The following is a 19,464-nucleotide window of genomic DNA, read 5'->3' as shown; positions in this document are numbered from 1 at the left end:
CAGGAGTGCACACAGATGTTAAACCTGCCACATAGAGATGATCCCTAACAGAACTAAGCAGGCTGTTTCCTGACAGTGAAAACAGTCTCACTAAATATGCGATCAGCAACACAAGTGCAAGAAAAAGGTGCACAAAAACAAAATTAAAAAAAAAAACAACATAGCTGCTCTACGCGATCAGCAGCACAAGTAGCTTAACCAGGTGCAAGTAAACAACAAAAAAAAGCCAGAATACATGCTAAGTACACGCACAGAAATCCCTACACGCAACCCTTGCAGGAAAAGCATAGAGCAGGAAGTTGCAAGCTAGGAACGGCCAAAGAAGCTGCATCTGCAGCTGCTAGATACACAAGTGCACTGTTAGTGGCACAAGCAAAGTCACAATGGAACGGAAATAATGTGCCCTGTTAGAGCCTTCCTAGTGCATACCTTCCCACCTCATAGAACAAGCCATCTGTACAAAGCCATAATTAAAAGTGGGAGTAAGGCCCAATAAGAGGGACAAAGTGTAAACTCAGCTGTTACAGACCTATACAGTAGATAGAATAACAGGTTTTGCATTAGCATGACTGTTCAGAAGGTTATGAAGTCTGAAACTCAGTTGTATACCATTATGTCTAACCTCAGTATTACGTATCCATCTATGTCTCCATCTGTTGCAGTAATTATTGATGTATGGTATGTGTACTACTTACTAATATACCTATAACAGTCATCCACAAGTAAGCCACAGGTAAAGGAAAGCCAAAAGCACAGCACAGACCTACATGCATACAGACAAAAACAGGCAGTCCTGAGTAAGACATATTCCCGTAATACCAAGTGCATGATGAAAATAGTGTCATCACTGCTGCACTACCCCTTATACATGACATGCCCATACACCTGTGGCAGGTGTGAACAGGACAGCCCTGGCAATTAATGACTACCTAACTAATGGTACAGAAGCAACCACTGTAGAAGGGAACACTGGCACGTTGGGGATGGAAAGCACATATCAGACACATAGGAATATACATCCACCTCACTGTCATCAACTGATCGTATACTTCCGAAGTAACATATGTGTTACGTGGAGGTAGCCTAACCAATCCTATGGTTGTTGCAGACGGGGTACACACATATGCAGAGGCATGTAGGCAGAAAAGGGTGCTACACAGGGGAACATCCATAAGTAATGTCTGTCTCTGAAACTGAGGCTGTGCACCACACCCTGGTTGGTCAGCTTCAATAGCTGGGAGTTAAAGGGGACCTGTGCAGTACAAGTAGACCCAGTGGTGTAAAAGCAAGCTGGATAGACACCTACAGGACTACAGTCAGTTGTCAATTCCACAGTTGAGTTTAATGAACATAGAGAATCCCTAGAAGCAATGGTAGTAAGAGCAGGGTGGTGTGTATACTGCTACAAAGGACCATTGTGGCAGACAGCTGCTATTCAGAAGGGTACAGCAAACAAGGTGGTGTACTGCAGCATAACCATAGTCTGATAGTGGGCTATACCTAAGTACTGTTAACGTACTCTGCCCTGCTACACTGTATGTGATGGATGCTGAGAGGCCAACCACAAGTAGTGTTGCCATGATGGAGTCCGTATACGAGTATAGCCCTGGTCAGCTTGGCAACAGATATTGGATAGTGCCCAGGCAGTGAGGCAAACTAGTGCTGGTAGTGGAGGGATACCTGTATCATTTAGAGTGGGAAGTCCTCTCCAAATGGAACTGGGCATGTGTGGAGCAGAGAATAATGGCCTGCAGGGGCCGTGCTATCACTGTCCACCAGGATGAGGGGGAAGTACTGCGTAAATCACTGCCACATCAGCATAGACCAGATGCAACCACTGCCCAGGTGGCTGTGCTGCGAGCAGAACTACATCAGAGGGCAGTAAACAGCAATGACATGCCTAGACTGGTAATACATAGTGTCCTTGGCACAGCGGATGACAATGTACTGCAGGAGATGCCTTGCCGTGCCACCCTGCATTGTAGCATCACCAGGGTACGACAGAGGGCACAGGCATCTATGTCCACACCTCCGGCAACACTTGCAGATATCGATGTCAGCCAATACCCACTCCATAGTGGCAGCTTTATCTTACACAGACAGTCAGATATGGATGGGAAAGATTCCTTGGTTCTGCTAACTACAGCACAAAATCTTGCGGATTTGTGCAGGTCAGACATCATACTTGGGGATGGCACCTTCCCAAGATGTGCTGTTATTTGCCGTCAGTTGTATACTTCACATAGATCTATTGACACCCTCACCTCAGCACGAATTGTCCCCCTGGTGTATTGTCTAATGATACGGAAATCATAGTCTGCATACAACAATATGTGGGACATACTGAAGGGTATGGCTGCAGATCCGGGATGCACCCTAACACCGCAGTACATTATGACATATTTTGAGAAGGCAGCAAGCCGTGCCAGCCAAAAGGTATTCCCTAAGAGTATTCTGAAGGGGTGCCTGTTCCATTTTGCACAGATCATTTGGCGCCAGATCCAGCATCACCACCTTGTGGCCTTGTATGGTATGGACACCGCATTCTCAATTGCCAACCGCAAGCTAACTGCACTGGCATTCCTTCCAGTGGATGAAGTTGTCCCTGCATTTCTGGACATTGTGGCTATCTTACCTGACTGTGCCAAGCCTGTAGGTATTTTTCTGGACCATCATTATGTGTGTGGCCGACCTAGGAAATATGCATCCCGCTGTTTAGCACAACAACATCTGCCATCTTCCTACCCTCTGTGGTTTTGGAATGTGTCTGATGTGTCAGACATGGACTTCCCATGGACCAATAACCAGGTGGAGGCATGGCATCGTTGACTAAAAGCATTACTTGGATGTCCTACCGTACAGCTTTCTGACCTTCTATCTGTTCTACAACAGGAACAGAACCTGACGGACAACCAAAGGGAGTCACTTTTGAGGGGGATGCCTGTGACACCACATAGGAAGGCTACTGTTGTAAGGGAGCATCACCTAAAACACATCTTGCAACATAAGTGTGACTACAGTGATGTGTAGGATTTCCTATGTGCTTTATCACATTTCTACAAGTTGTGGATATATTTGGTTCTAGTACACACCAAGCATTACACACATCACTTTATCTGTTGTGTTAATAAAGGGTCTGCCCACAGTACACTGATTTCACAGTACCACTTTCATGCCCCCTTGGCATCAAGTGCTGACCACTTGTACTACTGATGATGGCACATGTTGGCTTCTGGGAGGGTGCAGGGTGTAACACTATGGGGGTTTGTGTCTGCCACATATGGTTAGGGTGCAGGGGGATGTTCTATTCCCACAGGGAATTGTCCACAGGCATTTGTCCATGTAGCCATAATGCCAAACTGCCATGTGTCCACATCCAGCTGTCTCACAGGGGGGTTATCACACTGCCTAGGCACCTGAATCCTTTGGATTTACATAGACAGCTCAGATATTATTTAGACAAAACAAAGGCCTTTCATAAATCTGATCATCCTTTTGTTTCTTTTTATACCAGGACATTGGGTTTGACTGTCTATAAGTGAACCATCTCCTCCTGGATTTCCAAGACCATTTTTGTTTGTTATTCTTTTCACAGTAGGCAGTTATCTGCTTCCATAAGGCTCATTCCACTAGAGCAATGGCTTCTTCAGGGGCTTTCTTCAAAGGTTTGGACACTAGCTCAATCCTTGAAGCTCCTACTTGGTTTTTGGGTCACACTCTCACAAAATATTATAAATTGGATGTCATTTCCTGGGCCAAGGCAGGTTTTGCCATGGCCAACCTGCATGGGTTTGTGGAGGGCTCCTCTTTGCCTTCCTCCTCCCTGCCTTCACTATAGGTTTTATACTCTACCAGAGGTGATGAATACTGCAACAGTGATATGGAAAGAAAGAGTACAGTTGTGTAAAAAAATATCATATCAAGAGATGTCCTTCTTTTCACTGTTAGAGTATTCACTCCCTCCTTCCTGACCCCTTTTCTCCTTCTTTTCCTTGGGTGGTATTTTGCTACTGGCTGAGGGGTTCCTTTTCTTCTATCCTTTCCTTCACTTTCTGGATATACCAGTCCTCCTTTTTCACTGGGGGCCCTAGTTCTCCAGAATCACTTCAGTTATAACTTGGGAGCGTACGTGTGTCAACTTTATGCCCTGCGCTGATGGGAGGAGCTTATAGCTGATGTACAACAGTCCCTAGGTAATAAAGGTTTTGGTATACTGGCTGGACTTGGACGATCCTTGGCAGGAAATGCCGGGGGTAAGGAACACTATAACAGTGAAAAGAAGGGCATCTACTTTTATGGTAAGATTTTACACAACTGTACTTTCTGTAAGCTGCTTACATGGCATTCTGGCTTATAAAATTATTATTTTTTTAAGATCTGATATCTAATAAATGACATAATTATGACATTGAGTTTGTACTTTGCCATTTGTACTTCTTTAGTAACCTCTTAGAGTTCTAGAAATATAAACATCTGTTTGAAGTGTGAGGACGCAGTCTGATTTTTGTCAAAAGACTCGGGGTGCATCTGTTGGAAGTCAGAGCGCAGCACTGCAAAGCTCCAGAGGAGAGAATGAGTTAATGAATGTGTTTTAGTTGACTTGTGATATTTTTTCCCCTTCCATGTAACTATCATCTCCTCCAGTACCCTCATCCTATCTTGGGTACAGCTACCCCTCATAATCTTCACTGGACTTGCTCCACCTGGTTTGGGGCCAGTTAGGATCATTAAGGTGCCCCAGGACCACAAATCCTGGTTGATGTGGGAGGTTGTAAAGACCTACCCTCATTCACCCTGCTGGGTTCACCGGTTCCCCTGTGTGAACCAACCTTCCCACAGGAAATGCCAAGAAGGATGCCACCCCACCCCAGGATGGGCACACCTATCTCTGTCTCTCTCTCTCTCTCTGTCAGGGAGCCAGACATCAAAGCTTCTAATCGAACCTGGTCACCTGGTCTGTAGTTAGAACTTTATCCCTCTGCTACAGCATTGGTAGTTGATTTGTGATCTTGAGAATGCACTTTTTGAATTTTGTATGGGACTTAAGTTGATTTTGCGTTTATTTATTATTTTCAGGATAGTGAGCATTTTCCTTTTATGTAGTCTGTTAGGGCATAAAAGATGATGACAAAAGTATGCACCACCCAGAAACTTCTTCACAAGTTCTGCTCCTGTGTATTTTTCATACAGTTCATGTCGGGAAACAGCATTCTTATACAGAGTATTCCATATACTTGTCATGGTGGGAGAGGTTGATGGAAGATACTATGAGATATATCAGAGTAGCTTTCAGCATGCCTCTGTGGCTGAACATTGGGGGTTCTTCTATTTCACCTTTACTGTTTAATCTGTGAAAGACTGCAGTATGGATTTAAGATGGGGTACACTGCTGGTTTGGAAATGAAGTTTAAGAAAAATTTCTGGGCTAGTCAATCAGATTCTTTAATATAAGCAGTTAAAGTCCACATATGCTTGAGTAAGTACAGGAGTTGTAATGGTGATTATCCCATGCAAGGCAGTATATTAAAAAAGAGTGCAAAATATAAATATTTGAAAGAAAGACTGTGCACTGCAGATCTTTTCTAACTTGATATTTTGGACTTTTATTGAGTTGTGCTCCAGATGTTTGATAGTTTAGCTCAGCAGGTTTCCTTATCCCTGTGGTTGGGACCCTGAAGTATGGTATTTTTAGGGTAGGATAAGAGAATATGGTGACTTGTATACACGACACAATGTTAAATAGTGATACTGTCACTTATATGGCATTGAAGAGTAATTCTGTGATGTATAATATGCATGTAGACATTTCAGAACTGATAAAAGAAATCAAAGAGAAGTCATGCAACATGAATTGAGTAGTAGTTTCTGTATGGAGTAAGGTATCTAGGTCCTTGTTAAAGAAAAGTCATGCAACATGAATTGAGTAGTAGTTTCTGTATGGAGTAAGATATCTAGCTCCTTGTTAAAGAGAAGTCATGCAACATGAATTGAGTAGTAGTTTCTGTATGGAGTAAGGTATCTAGCTCTTTGTTAAAGAGAAGTCATACAACATGAATTGAGTAGTAGTTTCTGTAGCTCCTTGTTAAAGAGAAGTCATGCAACATGAATTTAGTAGTAGTTTCTGTATGGAGTAAGGTATCTAGCTCCTTGTTAAAGAAAAGTCATGCAACATGAATTGAGTAGTAGTTTCTGTATGGAGTAAGGTATCTAGCTCCTTGTTAAAGAGAAGTCATACAACATGAATTGAGTAGAAGTTTCTGTATGGAGTAAGGTATCTAGCTCCTTGTTAAAGAGACGTCATACAACATGAATTGAGTAGTAGTTTCTGTATGGAGTAAGGTAGCTAGCTCCTTGTTAAAGTGAAGTCATACAACATGAATTGAGTAGTAGTTTCTGTATGGAGTAAGGTAGCTAGCTCCTTGTTAAGGAGAAGTCATACAACATGAATTGAGTAGTAGTTTCTGTATGGAGTAAGGTATCTAGCTCCTTCTTAAAGAGAAGTCATACAACATGAATTGAGTAGTAGTTTCTGTATGGAGTAAGGTATCTAGCTCCTTGTTAAAGAGAAGTCATACAACATGAATTGAGTAGTAGTTTCTGTATGGAGTAAGGTATCTAGCTCCTTGTTAAAGAGAAGTCATACAACATGAATTGAGTAGTAGCTTCTGTATGGAGTAAGGTATATACCTCCTTGTTAAAGAGAAGTCATACAACATGAATTGAGTAGTAGTTTCTGTATGGAGTAAGGTATCTAGCTCCTTGTTAAAGAGAAGTCATACAACATGAATTGAGTAGTAGTTTCTGTATGGAGTAAGGTATCTAGCTCCTTGTTAAAGAGAAGTCATACAACATGAATTGAGTAGAAGTTTCTGTATGGAGTAAGGTATCTAGCTCCTTGTTAAAGAGAAGTCATACAACATGAATTGAGTAGTAGTTTCTGTATGGAGTAAGGTATCTAGCTCCTTGTTAAAGAGAAGTCATACAACATGAATTGAGTAGTAGTTTCTGTATGGAGTAAGGTATCTAGCTCCTTGTTAAAGAGAAATCATACATCATGAATTGAGTAGTAGCTTCTGTATGGAGTAAGGTATCTACCTCCTTGTTAAAGAGAAGTCATGCAACATGAATTGAGTAGTAGTTTCTGTATGGAGTAAGGTATCTAGGTCCTTGTTAAAGGGAAGTCATGCAACATGAATTGAGTAGTAGTTTCTGTATGGAGTAAGGTATCTAGGTCCTTGTTAAAGAGAAGTCATACAACATGAATTGAGCAGTAGTTTCTGTATGGAGTAAGGTATCTAGCTCCTTGTTAAAGAGAAGTCATACAACATGAATTGAGTAGTAGTTTCTGTATGGAGTAAGGTATCTAGCTCCTTGTTAAAGAGAAGTCATACAACATGAATTGAGTAGAAGTTTCTGTATGGAGTAAGGTATCTAGCTCCTTGTTAAAGAGAAGTCATACAACATGAATTGAGTAGTAGTTTCTGTATGGAGTAAGGTATATGGCTCCTTGTTAAAGAGAAGTCATACAACATGAATTGAGTAGTAGTTTCTGTATGGAGTAAGGTATCTAGCTCCTTGTTAAAGAGAAGTCATACATCATGAATTGAGTAGTAGCTTCTGTATGGAGTAAGGTATCTACCTCCTTGTTAAAGAGAAGTCATACGACATGAATTGAGTAGTAGTTTCCGTATGGAGTAAGGTATCTAGCTCCTTGTTAAAGAGAAGTCATACAACATGAATTGAGTAGTAGTTTCTGTATGGAGTAAGGTATCTAGCTCCTTGTTAAAGAGAAGTCATACAACATGAATTGAGTAGTAGTTTCTGTATGGAGTAAGGTATCTAGCTCCTTGTTAAAGAGAAGTCATACAACATGAATTGAGTAGTAGTTTCCGTATGTAGTAAGGTATCTAGCTCCTTGTTAAAGAGAAGTCATACGACATGAATTGAGTAGTAGTTTCAGATGGAGTAAAGTGTCTAGCTCCTTGTTAAAGAGAAGTCATACGACATGAATTGAGTAGTAGTTTCCGTATGGAGTAAGGTATCTAGCTCCTTGTTAAAGAGAAGTCATACGACATGAATTGAGTAGTAGTTTCCATATGGAGTAAGGTATCTAGCTCCTTGGTAAAGAGAAGTCATACAACATGAATTGAGTAGTAGTTTCTGTATGGAGTAAGGTATCTAGCTCCTTGTTAAAGAGAAATCATACAACATGAATTGAGTAGTAGTTTCCGTATGGAGTAAGGTATCTAGCTCCTTGTTAAAGAGAAGTCATACGACATGAATTGAGTAGTAGTTTCCGTATGTAGTAAGGTATCTAGCTCCTTGTTAAAGAGAAGTCATACGACATGAATTGAGTAGTAGTTTCCGTATGGAGTAAAGTGTCTAGCTCCTTGTTAAAGAGAAGTCATACGACATGAATTGAGTAGTAGTTTCCGTATGGAGTAAGGTATCTAGCTCCTTGTTAAAGAGAAGTCATACGACATGAATTGAGTAGTAGTTTCCATATGGAGTAAGGTATCTAGCTCCTTGGTAAAGAGAAGTCATACAACATGAATTGAGTAGTAGTTTCTGTATGGAGTAAGGTATCTAGCTCCTTGGTAAAGAGAAGTCATACAACATGAATTGAGTAGTAGTTTCTGTATGGAGTAAGGTATCTAGCTCCTTGTTAAAGAGAAATCATTCAACATGAATTGAGTAGTAGTTTCTGTATGGAGTAAGGTATCTAGCTCCTTGTTAAAGAGAAGTCATACAACATGAACTGAGTAGTAGTTTCTGTATGGAGTAAGGTAGCTAGCTCCTTGTTAAAGAGAAGTCATACAACATGAATTGAGTAGTAGTTTCTGTATGGAGTAAGGTATCTAGCTCCTTGTTAAAGAGAAGTCATGCAACATGAATGGAGTAGTAGTTTCTGTATGGAGTAAGGTATCTAGCTCCTTGTTAAAGAGAAGTCATGCAAAATGAATTGAGTAGTAGTTTCTGTATGGAGTAAGGTATCTAGGTCCTTGTTAAAGAGAAGTCATGCAACTTGAATTGAGTAGTAGTTTCTGTATGGAGTAAGGTATCTAGCTCCTTGTTAAAGAGAAGTTATACAACATGAATTGAGTAGTAGTTTCTGTTTGGAGTAAGGTATCTAGCTCCTTGTTAAAGAGAAGTCATGCAACATGAATTGAGTAGTAGTTTCTGTATGGAGAAAGGTATCTAGCTCCGTGTTAAAGAGAAGTCATACAACATGAATTTAGTAGTTTCTGTATGGAGTAAGGTATCTAGCTCCTTGTTAAAGAGAAGTTATACAACATGAATTGAGTAGTAAGTTCTGTATGGAGTAAGGTATCTAGCTCCTTGTTAAAGAGAAGTCATACAACATGAATTGAGTAGGAGTTTCTGTATGGAGTAAGGTATCTAGCTCCTTGTTAAAGAGAAGTCATACAACATGAATTGAGTAGGAGTTTCTGTATGGAGTAAGGTATCTAGATCCTTGTTAAAGAGAAGTCATACAACATGAATTGAGTAGTAGTTTCTGTATGGAGTAAGGTATCTAGCTCTTTGTTAAAGAGAAGTCATACAACATGAATTAAGTAGTAGTTTCTGTAGCTCCTTGTTAAAGAGAAGTCATGCAACATGAATTTAGTAGTAGTTTCTGTATGGAGTAAGGTATCTAGCTCCTTGTTAAAGAAAAGTCATGCAACATGAATTGAGTAGTAGTTTCTGTATGGAGTAAGGTAGCTAGCTCCTTGTTAAAGAGAAGTCATACAACATGAATTGAGTAGTTGTTTCTGTATGGAGTAAGGTATCTAGCTCCTTGTTAAAGAGAAGGCATACAACATGAATTGAGTAGTAGTTTCTGTTTGGAGTAAGGTAGCTAGCTCCTTGTTAAAGAGAAGACATGCAACATGAATTGAGTAGTAGTTTCTGTATGGAGTAAGGTATCTAGCTCCTTGTTAAAGTGAAGTCATACAACATGAATTGAGTAGTAGTTTCTGTATGGAGTAAGGTATCTAGCTCCTTATTCAAGAGAAGTCATACAACATGAATTGAGTAGTCATTTCTGTATGGAGTAAGGTATCTAGCTCCTTCTTAAAGAGAAGTCATACAACATGAATTGAGTAGTAGTTTCTGTATGGAGTAAGGTATCTAGCTCCTTGTTAAAGAGAAGTCATACAACATGAATTGAGTAGTAGTTTCTGTATGGAGTAAGGTATCTAGCTCCTTGTTAAGGAGAAGTCATACAACATGAATTGAGTAGTAGTTTCTGTATGGAGTAAGGTAGCTAGCTCCTTGTTAAGGAGAAGTCATACAACATGAATTGAGTAGTAGTTTCTGTATGGAGTAAGGTATCTAGCTCCTTGTTAAAGAGAAGTCATGCAACTTGAATTGAGTAGTAGTTTCTGTATGGAGTAAGGTATCTAGCTCCTTGTTAAAGAGAAGTCATGCAACATGAATTGAGTAGTAGTTTCTGTATGGAGTAAGGTATCTAGGTCCTTGTTAAAGAGAAGTCATGCAACATGAATTGAGTAGTAGTTTCTGTATGGAGTAAGGTATCTAGGTCCTTGTTAAAGGGAAGTCATGCAACATGAATTGAGTAGTAGTTTCTGTATGGAGTAAGGTATCTAGCTCCTTGTTAAAGAGAAGTCATACAACATGAATTGAGTAGTAGTTTCTGTATGGAGTAAGGTATCTAGCTCCTTGTTAAAGAGAAGTCATGCAACATGAATTGAGTAGTAGTTTCTGTATGGAGTAAGGTGTCTAGGTCCTTGTTAAAGAGAAGTCATGCAACATGAATTGAGTAGTAGTTTCTGTATGGAGTAAGGTATCTAGGTCCTTGTTAAAGGGAAGTCATGCAACATGAATTGAGTAGTAGTTTCTGTATGCAGTAAGGTATCTAGGTCCTTGTTAAAGAGAAGTCATACAACATGAATTGAGTAGTAGTTTCTGTTTGGAGTAAGGTAGCTAGCTCCTTGTTAAAGAGAAGTCATGCAACATGAATTGAGTAGTAGTTTCTGTATGGAGTAAGGTATCTAGGTCCTTGTTAAAGGGAAGTCATGCAACATGAATTGAGTAGTAGTTTCTGTATGGAGTAAGGTATCTAGGTCCTTGTTAAAGAGAAGTCATACAACATGAATTGAGCAGTAGTTTCTGTATGGAGTAAGGTATCTAGCTCCTTGTTAAAGAGAAGTCATACAACATGAATTGAGTAGTAGTTTCTGTATGGAGTAAGGTATCTAGCTCCTTGTTAAAGAGAAGTCATACAACATGAATTGAGTAGAAGTTTCTGTATGGAGTAAGGTATCTAGCTCCTTGTTAAAGAGAAGTCATACAACATGAATTGAGTAGTAGCTTCTGTATGGAGTAAGGTATCTACCTCCTTGTTTAAGAGAAGTCATACGACATGAATTGAGTAGTAGTTTCCGTATGGAGTAAGGTATCTAGCTCCTTGTTAAAGAGAAGTCATACGACATGAATTGAGTAGTAGTTTCCGTATGTAGTAAGGTATCTAGCTCCTTGTTAAAGAGAAGTCATACGACATGAATTGAGTAGTAGTTTCCGTATGGAGTAAAGTGTCTAGCTCCTTGTTAAAGAGAAGTCATACGACATGAATTGATTAGTAGTTTCCTTATGGAGTAAGGTATCTAGCTCCTTGTTAAAGAGAAGTCATACGACATGAATTGAGTAGTAGTTTCCATATGGAGTAAGGTATCTAGCTCCTTGGTAAAGAGAAGTCATACAACATGAATTGAGTAGTAGTTTCTGTATGGAGTAAGGTATCTAGCTCCTTGGTAAAGAGAAGTCATACAACATGAATTGAGTAGTAGTTTCTGTATGGAGTAAGGTATCTAGCTCCTTGTTAAAGAGAAGTCATACAACATGAATTGAGTAGTAGTTTCTGTATGGAGTAAGGTATCTAGCTCCTTGTTAAAGAGAAGTCATACAACATGAATTGAGTAGTAAGTTCTGTATGGAGTAAGGTATCTAGCTCCTTGTTAAATAGAAGTCATACAACATGAATTGAGTAGGAGTTTCTGTATGGAGTAAGGTATCTAGGTCCTTGTTAAAGGGAAGTCATACAACATGAATTGAGTAGTAGTTTCTGTATGGAGTAAGGTATCTAGCTCCGTGTTAAAGAGAAGTCATACAACATGAATTTAGTAGTTTCTGTATGGAGTAAGGTATCTAGCTCCTTGTTAAAGAGAAGTCATACAACATGAATTGAGTAGTAGTTTCTGTATGGAGTAAGGTATCTAGCTCCTTGTTAAAGAGAAGTCATACAACATGAATTGAGTAGTAATTTCTGTATGGAGTAAGGTATCTAGCTCCTTGTTAAAGAGAAGTCATACGACATGAATTGAGTAGTAGTTTCCGTATGGAGTAAAGTGTCTAGCTCCTTGTTAAAGAGAAGTCATACGACATGAATTGAGTAGTAGTTTCCGTATGGAGTAAGGTATCTAGCTCCTTGTTAAAGAGAAGTCATACGACATGAATTGAGTAGTAGTTTCCATATGGAGTAAGGTATCTAGCTCCTTGGTAAAGAGAAGTCATACAACATGAATTGAGTAGTAGTTTCTGTATGGAGTAAGGTATCTAGCTCCTTGGTAAAGAGAAGTCATACAACATGAATTGAGTAGTAGTTTCTGTATGGAGTAAGGTATCTAGCTCCTTGTTAAAGAGAAATCATTCAACATGAATTGAGTAGTAGTTTCTGTATGGAGTAAGGTATCTAGCTCCTTGTTAAAGAGAAGTCATACAACATGAACTGAGTAGTAGTTTCTGTATGGAGTAAGGTAGCTAGCTCCTTGTTAAAGAGAAGTCATACAACATGAATTGAGTAGTAGTTTCTGTATGGAGTAAGGTATCTAGCTCCTTGTTAAAGAGAAGTCATGCAACATGAATGGAGTAGTAGTTTCTGTATGGAGTAAGGTATCTAGCTCCTTGTTAAAGAGAAGTCATGCAAAATGAATTGAGTAGTAGTTTCTGTATGGAGTAAGGTATCTAGGTCCTTGTTAAAGAGAAGTCATGCAACTTGAATTGAGTAGTAGTTTCTGTATGGAGTAAGGTATCTAGCTCCTTGTTAAAGAGAAGTTATACAACATGAATTGAGTAGTAGTTTCTGTTTGGAGTAAGGTATCTAGCTCCTTGTTAAAGAGAAGTCATGCAACATGAATTGAGTAGTAGTTTCTGTATGGAGTAAGGTATCTAGCTCCGTGTTAAAGAGAAGTCATACAACATGAATTTAGTAGTTTCTGTATGGAGTAAGGTATCTAGCTCCTTGTTAAAGAGAAGTTATACAACATGAATTGAGTAGTAAGTTCTGTATGGAGTAAGGTATCTAGCTCCTTGTTAAAGAGAAGTCATACAACATGAATTGAGTAGGAGTTTCTGTATGGAGTAAGGTATCTAGCTCCTTGTTAAAGAGAAGTCATACAACATGAATTGAGTAGGAGTTTCTGTATGGAGTAAGGTATCTAGATCCTTGTTAAAGAGAAGTCATACAACATGAATTGAGTAGTAGTTTCTGTATGGAGTAAGGTATCTAGCTCTTTGTTAAAGAGAAGTCATACAACATGAATTAAGTAGTAGTTTCTGTAGCTCCTTGTTAAAGAGAAGTCATGCAACATGAATTTAGTAGTAGTTTCTGTATGGAGTAAGGTATCTAGCTCCTTGTTAAAGAAAAGTCATGCAACATGAATTGAGTAGTAGTTTCTGTATGGAGTAAGGTAGCTAGCTCCTTGTTAAAGAGAAGTCATACAACATGAATTGAGTAGTTGTTTCTGTATGGAGTAAGGTATCTAGCTCCTTGTTAAAGAGAAGGCATACAACATGAATTGAGTAGTAGTTTCTGTTTGGAGTAAGGTAGCTAGCTCCTTGTTAAAGAGAAGACATGCAACATGAATTGAGTAGTAGTTTCTGTATGGAGTAAGGTATCTAGCTCCTTGTTAAAGTGAAGTCATACAACATGAATTGAGTAGTAGTTTCTGTATGGAGTAAGGTATCTAGCTCCTTATTCAAGAGAAGTCATACAACATGAATTGAGTAGTCATTTCTGTATGGAGTAAGGTATCTAGCTCCTTCTTAAAGAGAAGTCATACAACATGAATTGAGTAGTAGTTTCTGTATGGAGTAAGGTATCTAGCTCCTTGTTAAAGAGAAGTCATACAACATGAATTGAGTAGTAGTTTCTGTATGGAGTAAGGTATCTAGCTCCTTGTTAAGGAGAAGTCATACAACATGAATTGAGTAGTAGTTTCTGTATGGAGTAAGGTAGCTAGCTCCTTGTTAAGGAGAAGTCATACAACATGAATTGAGTAGTAGTTTCTGTATGGAGTAAGGTATCTAGCTCCTTGTTAAAGAGAAGTCATGCAACTTGAATTGAGTAGTAGTTTCTGTATGGAGTAAGGTATCTAGCTCCTTGTTAAAGAGAAGTCATGCAACATGAATTGAGTAGTAGTTTCTGTATGGAGTAAGGTATCTAGGTCCTTGTTAAAGAGAAGTCATGCAACATGAATTGAGTAGTAGTTTCTGTATGGAGTAAGGTATCTAGGTCCTTGTTAAAGGGAAGTCATGCAACATGAATTGAGTAGTAGTTTCTGTATGGAGTAAGGTATCTAGCTCCTTGTTAAAGAGAAGTCATACAACATGAATTGAGTAGTAGTTTCTGTATGGAGTAAGGTATCTAGCTCCTTGTTAAAGAGAAGTCATGCAACATGAATTGAGTAGTAGTTTCTGTATGGAGTAAGGTGTCTAGGTCCTTGTTAAAGAGAAGTCATGCAACATGAATTGAGTAGTAGTTTCTGTATGGAGTAAGGTATCTAGGTCCTTGTTAAAGGGAAGTCATGCAACATGAATTGAGTAGTAGTTTCTGTATGCAGTAAGGTATCTAGGTCCTTGTTAAAGAGAAGTCATACAACATGAATTGAGTAGTAGTTTCTGTTTGGAGTAAGGTAGCTAGCTCCTTGTTAAAGAGAAGTCATGCAACATGAATTGAGTAGTAGTTTCTGTATGGAGTAAGGTATCTAGGTCCTTGTTAAAGGGAAGTCATGCAACATGAATTGAGTAGTAGTTTCTGTATGGAGTAAGGTATCTAGGTCCTTGTTAAAGAGAAGTCATACAACATGAATTGAGCAGTAGTTTCTGTATGGAGTAAGGTATCTAGCTCCTTGTTAAAGAGAAGTCATACAACATGAATTGAGTAGTAGTTTCTGTATGGAGTAAGGTATCTAGCTCCTTGTTAAAGAGAAGTCATACAACATGAATTGAGTAGAAGTTTCTGTATGGAGTAAGGTATCTAGCTCCTTGTTAAAGAGAAGTCATACAACATGAATTGAGTAGTAGCTTCTGTATGGAGTAAGGTATCTACCTCCTTGTTTAAGAGAAGTCATACGACATGAATTGAGTAGTAGTTTCCGTATGGAGTAAGGTATCTAGCTCCTTGTTAAAGAGAAGTCATACGACATGAATTGAGTAGTAGTTTCCATTATGTAGTAAGGTATCTAGCTCCTTGTTAAAGAGAAGTCATACGACATGAATTGAGTAGTAGTTTCAGATGGAGTAAAGTGTCTAGCTCCTTGTTAAAGAGAAGTCATACGACATGAATTGATTAGTAGTTTCCTTATGGAGTAAGGTATCTAGCTCCTTGTTAAAGAGAAGTCATACGACATGAATTGAGTAGTAGTTTCCATATGGAGTAAGGTATCTAGCTCCTTGGTAAAGAGAAGTCATACAACATGAATTGAGTAGTAGTTTCTGTATGGAGTAAGGTATCATCTAGCTAAGAAGTCATACAACATGAATTGAGTAGTAGTTTCTGTATGGAGTAAGGTATCTAGCTCCTTGTTAAAGAGAAGTCATACAACATGAATTGAGTAGTAGTTTCTGTATGGAGTAAGGTATCTAGCTCCTTGTTAAAGAGAAGTCATACAACATGAATTGAGTAGTAAGTTCTGTATGGAGTAAGGTATCTAGCTCCTTGTTAAATAGAAGTCATACAACATGAATTGAGTAGGAGTTTCTGTATGGAGTAAGGTATCTAGGTCCTTGTTAAAGGGAAGTCATACAACATGAATTGAGTAGTAGTTTCTGTATGGAGTAAGGTATCTAGCTCCGTGTTAAAGAGAAGTCATACAACATGAATTTAGTAGTTTCTGTATGGAGTAAGGTATCTAGCTCCTTGTTAAAGAGAAGTCATACAACATGAATTGAGTAGTAGTTTCTGTATGGAGTAAGGTATCTAGCTCCTTGTTAAAGAGAAGTCATACAACATGAATTGAGTAGTAATTTCTGTATGGAGTAAGGTATCTAGCTCCTTGTTAAAGAGAAGTCATACAACATGAATTGAGTAGAAGTTTCTGTATGGAGTACGGTATCTAGCTCCTTGTTAAAGAGAAGTCATGCAACATGAATGGAGTAGTAGTTTCTGTATGGAATAAGGTATCTAGCTCCTTGTTAAAGAGAAGTCATACAACATGAATTGAGTAGGAGTTTCTGTATGGAGTAAGGTATCTAGCTCCTTGTTAAAGAGAAGTCATACAACATGAATTGAGTAGGAGTTTCTGTATGGAGTAAGGTATCTAGCTCCTTGTTAAAGAGAAGTCATACAACATGAATGGAGTAGGAGTTTCTGTATGGAGTAAGGTATCTAGATCCTTGTTAAAGAGAAGTCATACAACATGAATTGAGTAGTAGCTTCTGTATGGAGTAAGGTATCTAGCTCCTTGTTAAAGAGACGTCATACAACATGAATTGAGTAGTAGTTTCTGTATGGAGTAAGGTGTCTAGCTCCTTGTTAATTCCATCCTCATGATAAGGATAAGTTGTTAATATAATAAAGGTTGCATCTGGGTTAGTGGAAAATGCATTTGCTTTGGGAATCTCCATTTCTCATGTTATATACAAAAGTCATTGTATTATTTACGTATGTTGTTTTATGGTATTATGTTAGTTTGATAGTACTCTCAGTTTATATAGTATAGTGCATGTCCTCCCCGCGGTTTAGTGACGCTAAAGGCATGCAGGTAGGTGCGAGCATGAATGGGTGTGCCTTCTTTGAAGGTTGGCCATTGGGCTAGCAACTCGGCACTGTAAAAATCCACTGCCAATCATGAGCAGACCGGAGTTCCGCTGTGGCGACCCCTAACCGGGAAAAGCCGAAAGACTTTTACTGCACTGGATTGTTTACAGAAATTACAGAGTTTATTCTCTTGTTTTGAAGTTATACGTTTTTAGTTGTCTTTTTGTAACTTTTGAAATGTATTTGGTTTACTTGTGTTTCACGAGTTGAGTTTAATAAAGCCTGTGATCTTTTTTTAATCAACTCCCTAAGATTTTTTGTGTAGGTTTTCACCATTTTGGCAGATGGGATCTTTTGTTGTTTAGTGACTCATTCAAAGGATGACACGTCAAGTATGCCTCATCCCCCTGTATTTTACAGTAAGGTTTCAGTACTAGAATATGGATCCAGGTGCTGGCTCTGGGAATAGAACTGCATCCTCCTAATCCTTCTGACACCAGAGGTATGTGTGGTACCTGTGTATGTGCTGCTATTCTTACCATAACTGATGTGCAGTGTTAACTATTATATAGAAACTAAGACAGTCATCCTGAACAGTACTCTAATTGTAGTTCAGAAGCCTACTTCCGTACCAGGACACTGCAGAATGCATGCAGCTGGCTGGACCTAAAACAAACTTATTTCCAATGCTAGCCTTTGTCAGCTATATCCTTGTGTAACTATGTTTTGAATCTCAACAGAAGTTGAACAGATGTTATTGTCAGAGATACAGTATTAGGTGCTAGGTTGTAGCAGAAATGTTAACCAAAGGGCATACCCTTACCTGCGGTAGACTTTGGTTGAAAGTGCCTTTGGTGAGTCTTCCACTGGTGTATTTGAGTGATTTTCAGTTTCATGTGCTACATCCTTGGCCTAAGTAAATAAAAGAAACATCCTAATCAACAAGATGGGGTGAGGAATGTATTAACTTAGTATAGCATACTGTATTATTTGTAGAGTGTGCGTGTGTTTGTATAAACCATTTTGTAAATGAGAAAAATGCTGCGCACATGCAGTCTTGAAAACACACACACACACACACACACATACAATAATTTAGTGTTAGTAATGATGACCTCTCAACTATACAGATTTTTACAGAATGTCCAGATTTTTACCTCATATTTTTGGTGCATTTTTCATAAAATTATGGTTTTCTGGCAAGCTAGTGGCAAATCACTTAAGACTGAAGTTAGAAAATAATGGCAGACATTTGAGTTTCAGACTTCATACTTTTCAGAAAATTACCACAATTTCCATTTTTCTGTGTAATTTGCACTTACATTTTTCTAAAGATCCCACTTCCAGTTCTTTTACCTCTGTTACAATATTCAGTACTTCAAATACAGCTGGTTTACATTTTGATTTCCATTTTCTAGTAATTGATTTTTTGTTTTTGGCAGCCACCAGAATTAAAATTAGCAATGCCTTACTATGTCTAGGCAATTCAGATCTTGCATCTCAGCTAAAAAAAAAAAAAATAATTTCCGTAGTTACATGTATTTGCTCCCCCAATATTTCTTACAGAGTACTCTATGAGATTTTTGAATTTTGCCAACTCATTACACACCCAAAACATTTGTTCCCAGTTGCCTCTTTTTTCCCTATCACACCTCCAGCATTTGCCATCTACCAGAGGAAGGATTCTTTGGAGTCTGCTTGGGCTATAAAATATCTATGCGAACACTTCCAAGCAACAATCCTAAATCTTCTAGACTTTGTTGCGTACTTGGGACTCATACATATAATTTTTTCTAACCTCCTCTGATTGATTCCTATAGTTATCATGCAATATTTTATACGCTCTACTAATTATCCTCCTTTTTAAAAGCAGCTTCTGTTTTAGATTCAACCAAAAACTCTACCAGAGTGGTCTTTCATTTAGGATTCCCCTATCCTTTTCTTTTTGCCAATACTCTATCACTCCCTGACAGGGAAGGCAGTCTGTAGCCTATAGTCCAAATATCTTCTTGGCCTCCTCCCATTCAGTTACCTTTCCCTGTCTAGTTATTTGCTACCAGTACCTTGGTATCTTTGCCAGGTTTCTCCAGTAAATTCCAGCCCCCTCTTGCCCATTTTCTGTACTCCCAATTACACTCATTTGTATCAGCAAAATCTCACTTTCCATTCTCATACTGGCTTAATTCTTAGAATACTTTTTGCTGCTTTATGAATATAATATTCTGTATGGCTGTTGTTATCCTTAAGGATTTGCATCCAAAATCCCAATCTATAATTATTTCTTTAATTTTTACCATTTTACATTATCATCCCTTTCCACTTTGATTTTTAGCTTTCTGCTTGTGTTATGTATATGAGCCTTAACTGTGTAGCTCTAAAATAAAGTCTTTTGGCTTTTCCCGATTAGGGGTTGCCACAGCGGAACTCCGGTCCGCTAATGATTGGCAGTGGAGTTTTACGGTGCC

At 38.7% G+C, this 19,464-nt stretch overlaps 1 protein-coding gene across 2 annotated transcripts in view; it reads right to left on the bottom strand.

Moving 5' to 3' along the window:
• LAD1 (ladinin 1) overlaps nucleotides 1-19,464 on the bottom strand; it is a 1,049,893-nt gene that overhangs the window by 606,039 nt on the left and 424,390 nt on the right. For both annotated transcript variants that reach the window (XM_044076520.1, XM_044076519.1), the window contains exon 4: nucleotides 17,823-17,911. In XM_044076520.1, coding sequence (XP_043932455.1) covers nucleotides 17,823-17,911 — 89 coding nt within the window. The remainder of the gene's footprint in view (nucleotides 1-17,822; nucleotides 17,912-19,464) is intronic.

The sequence above is a fragment of the Protopterus annectens genome, chromosome 7.part0 (assembly GCF_019279795.1).
Source record: "Protopterus annectens isolate FY-2018-M chromosome 7.part0, PAN1.0, whole genome shotgun sequence".
In the NCBI taxonomy this organism is placed as follows: Eukaryota; Metazoa; Chordata; order Ceratodontiformes; family Protopteridae; genus Protopterus; species Protopterus annectens.
Note: the sequence above shows the minus strand (reverse complement) of the source record. Positions and strands in the feature narration are given on the sequence as shown.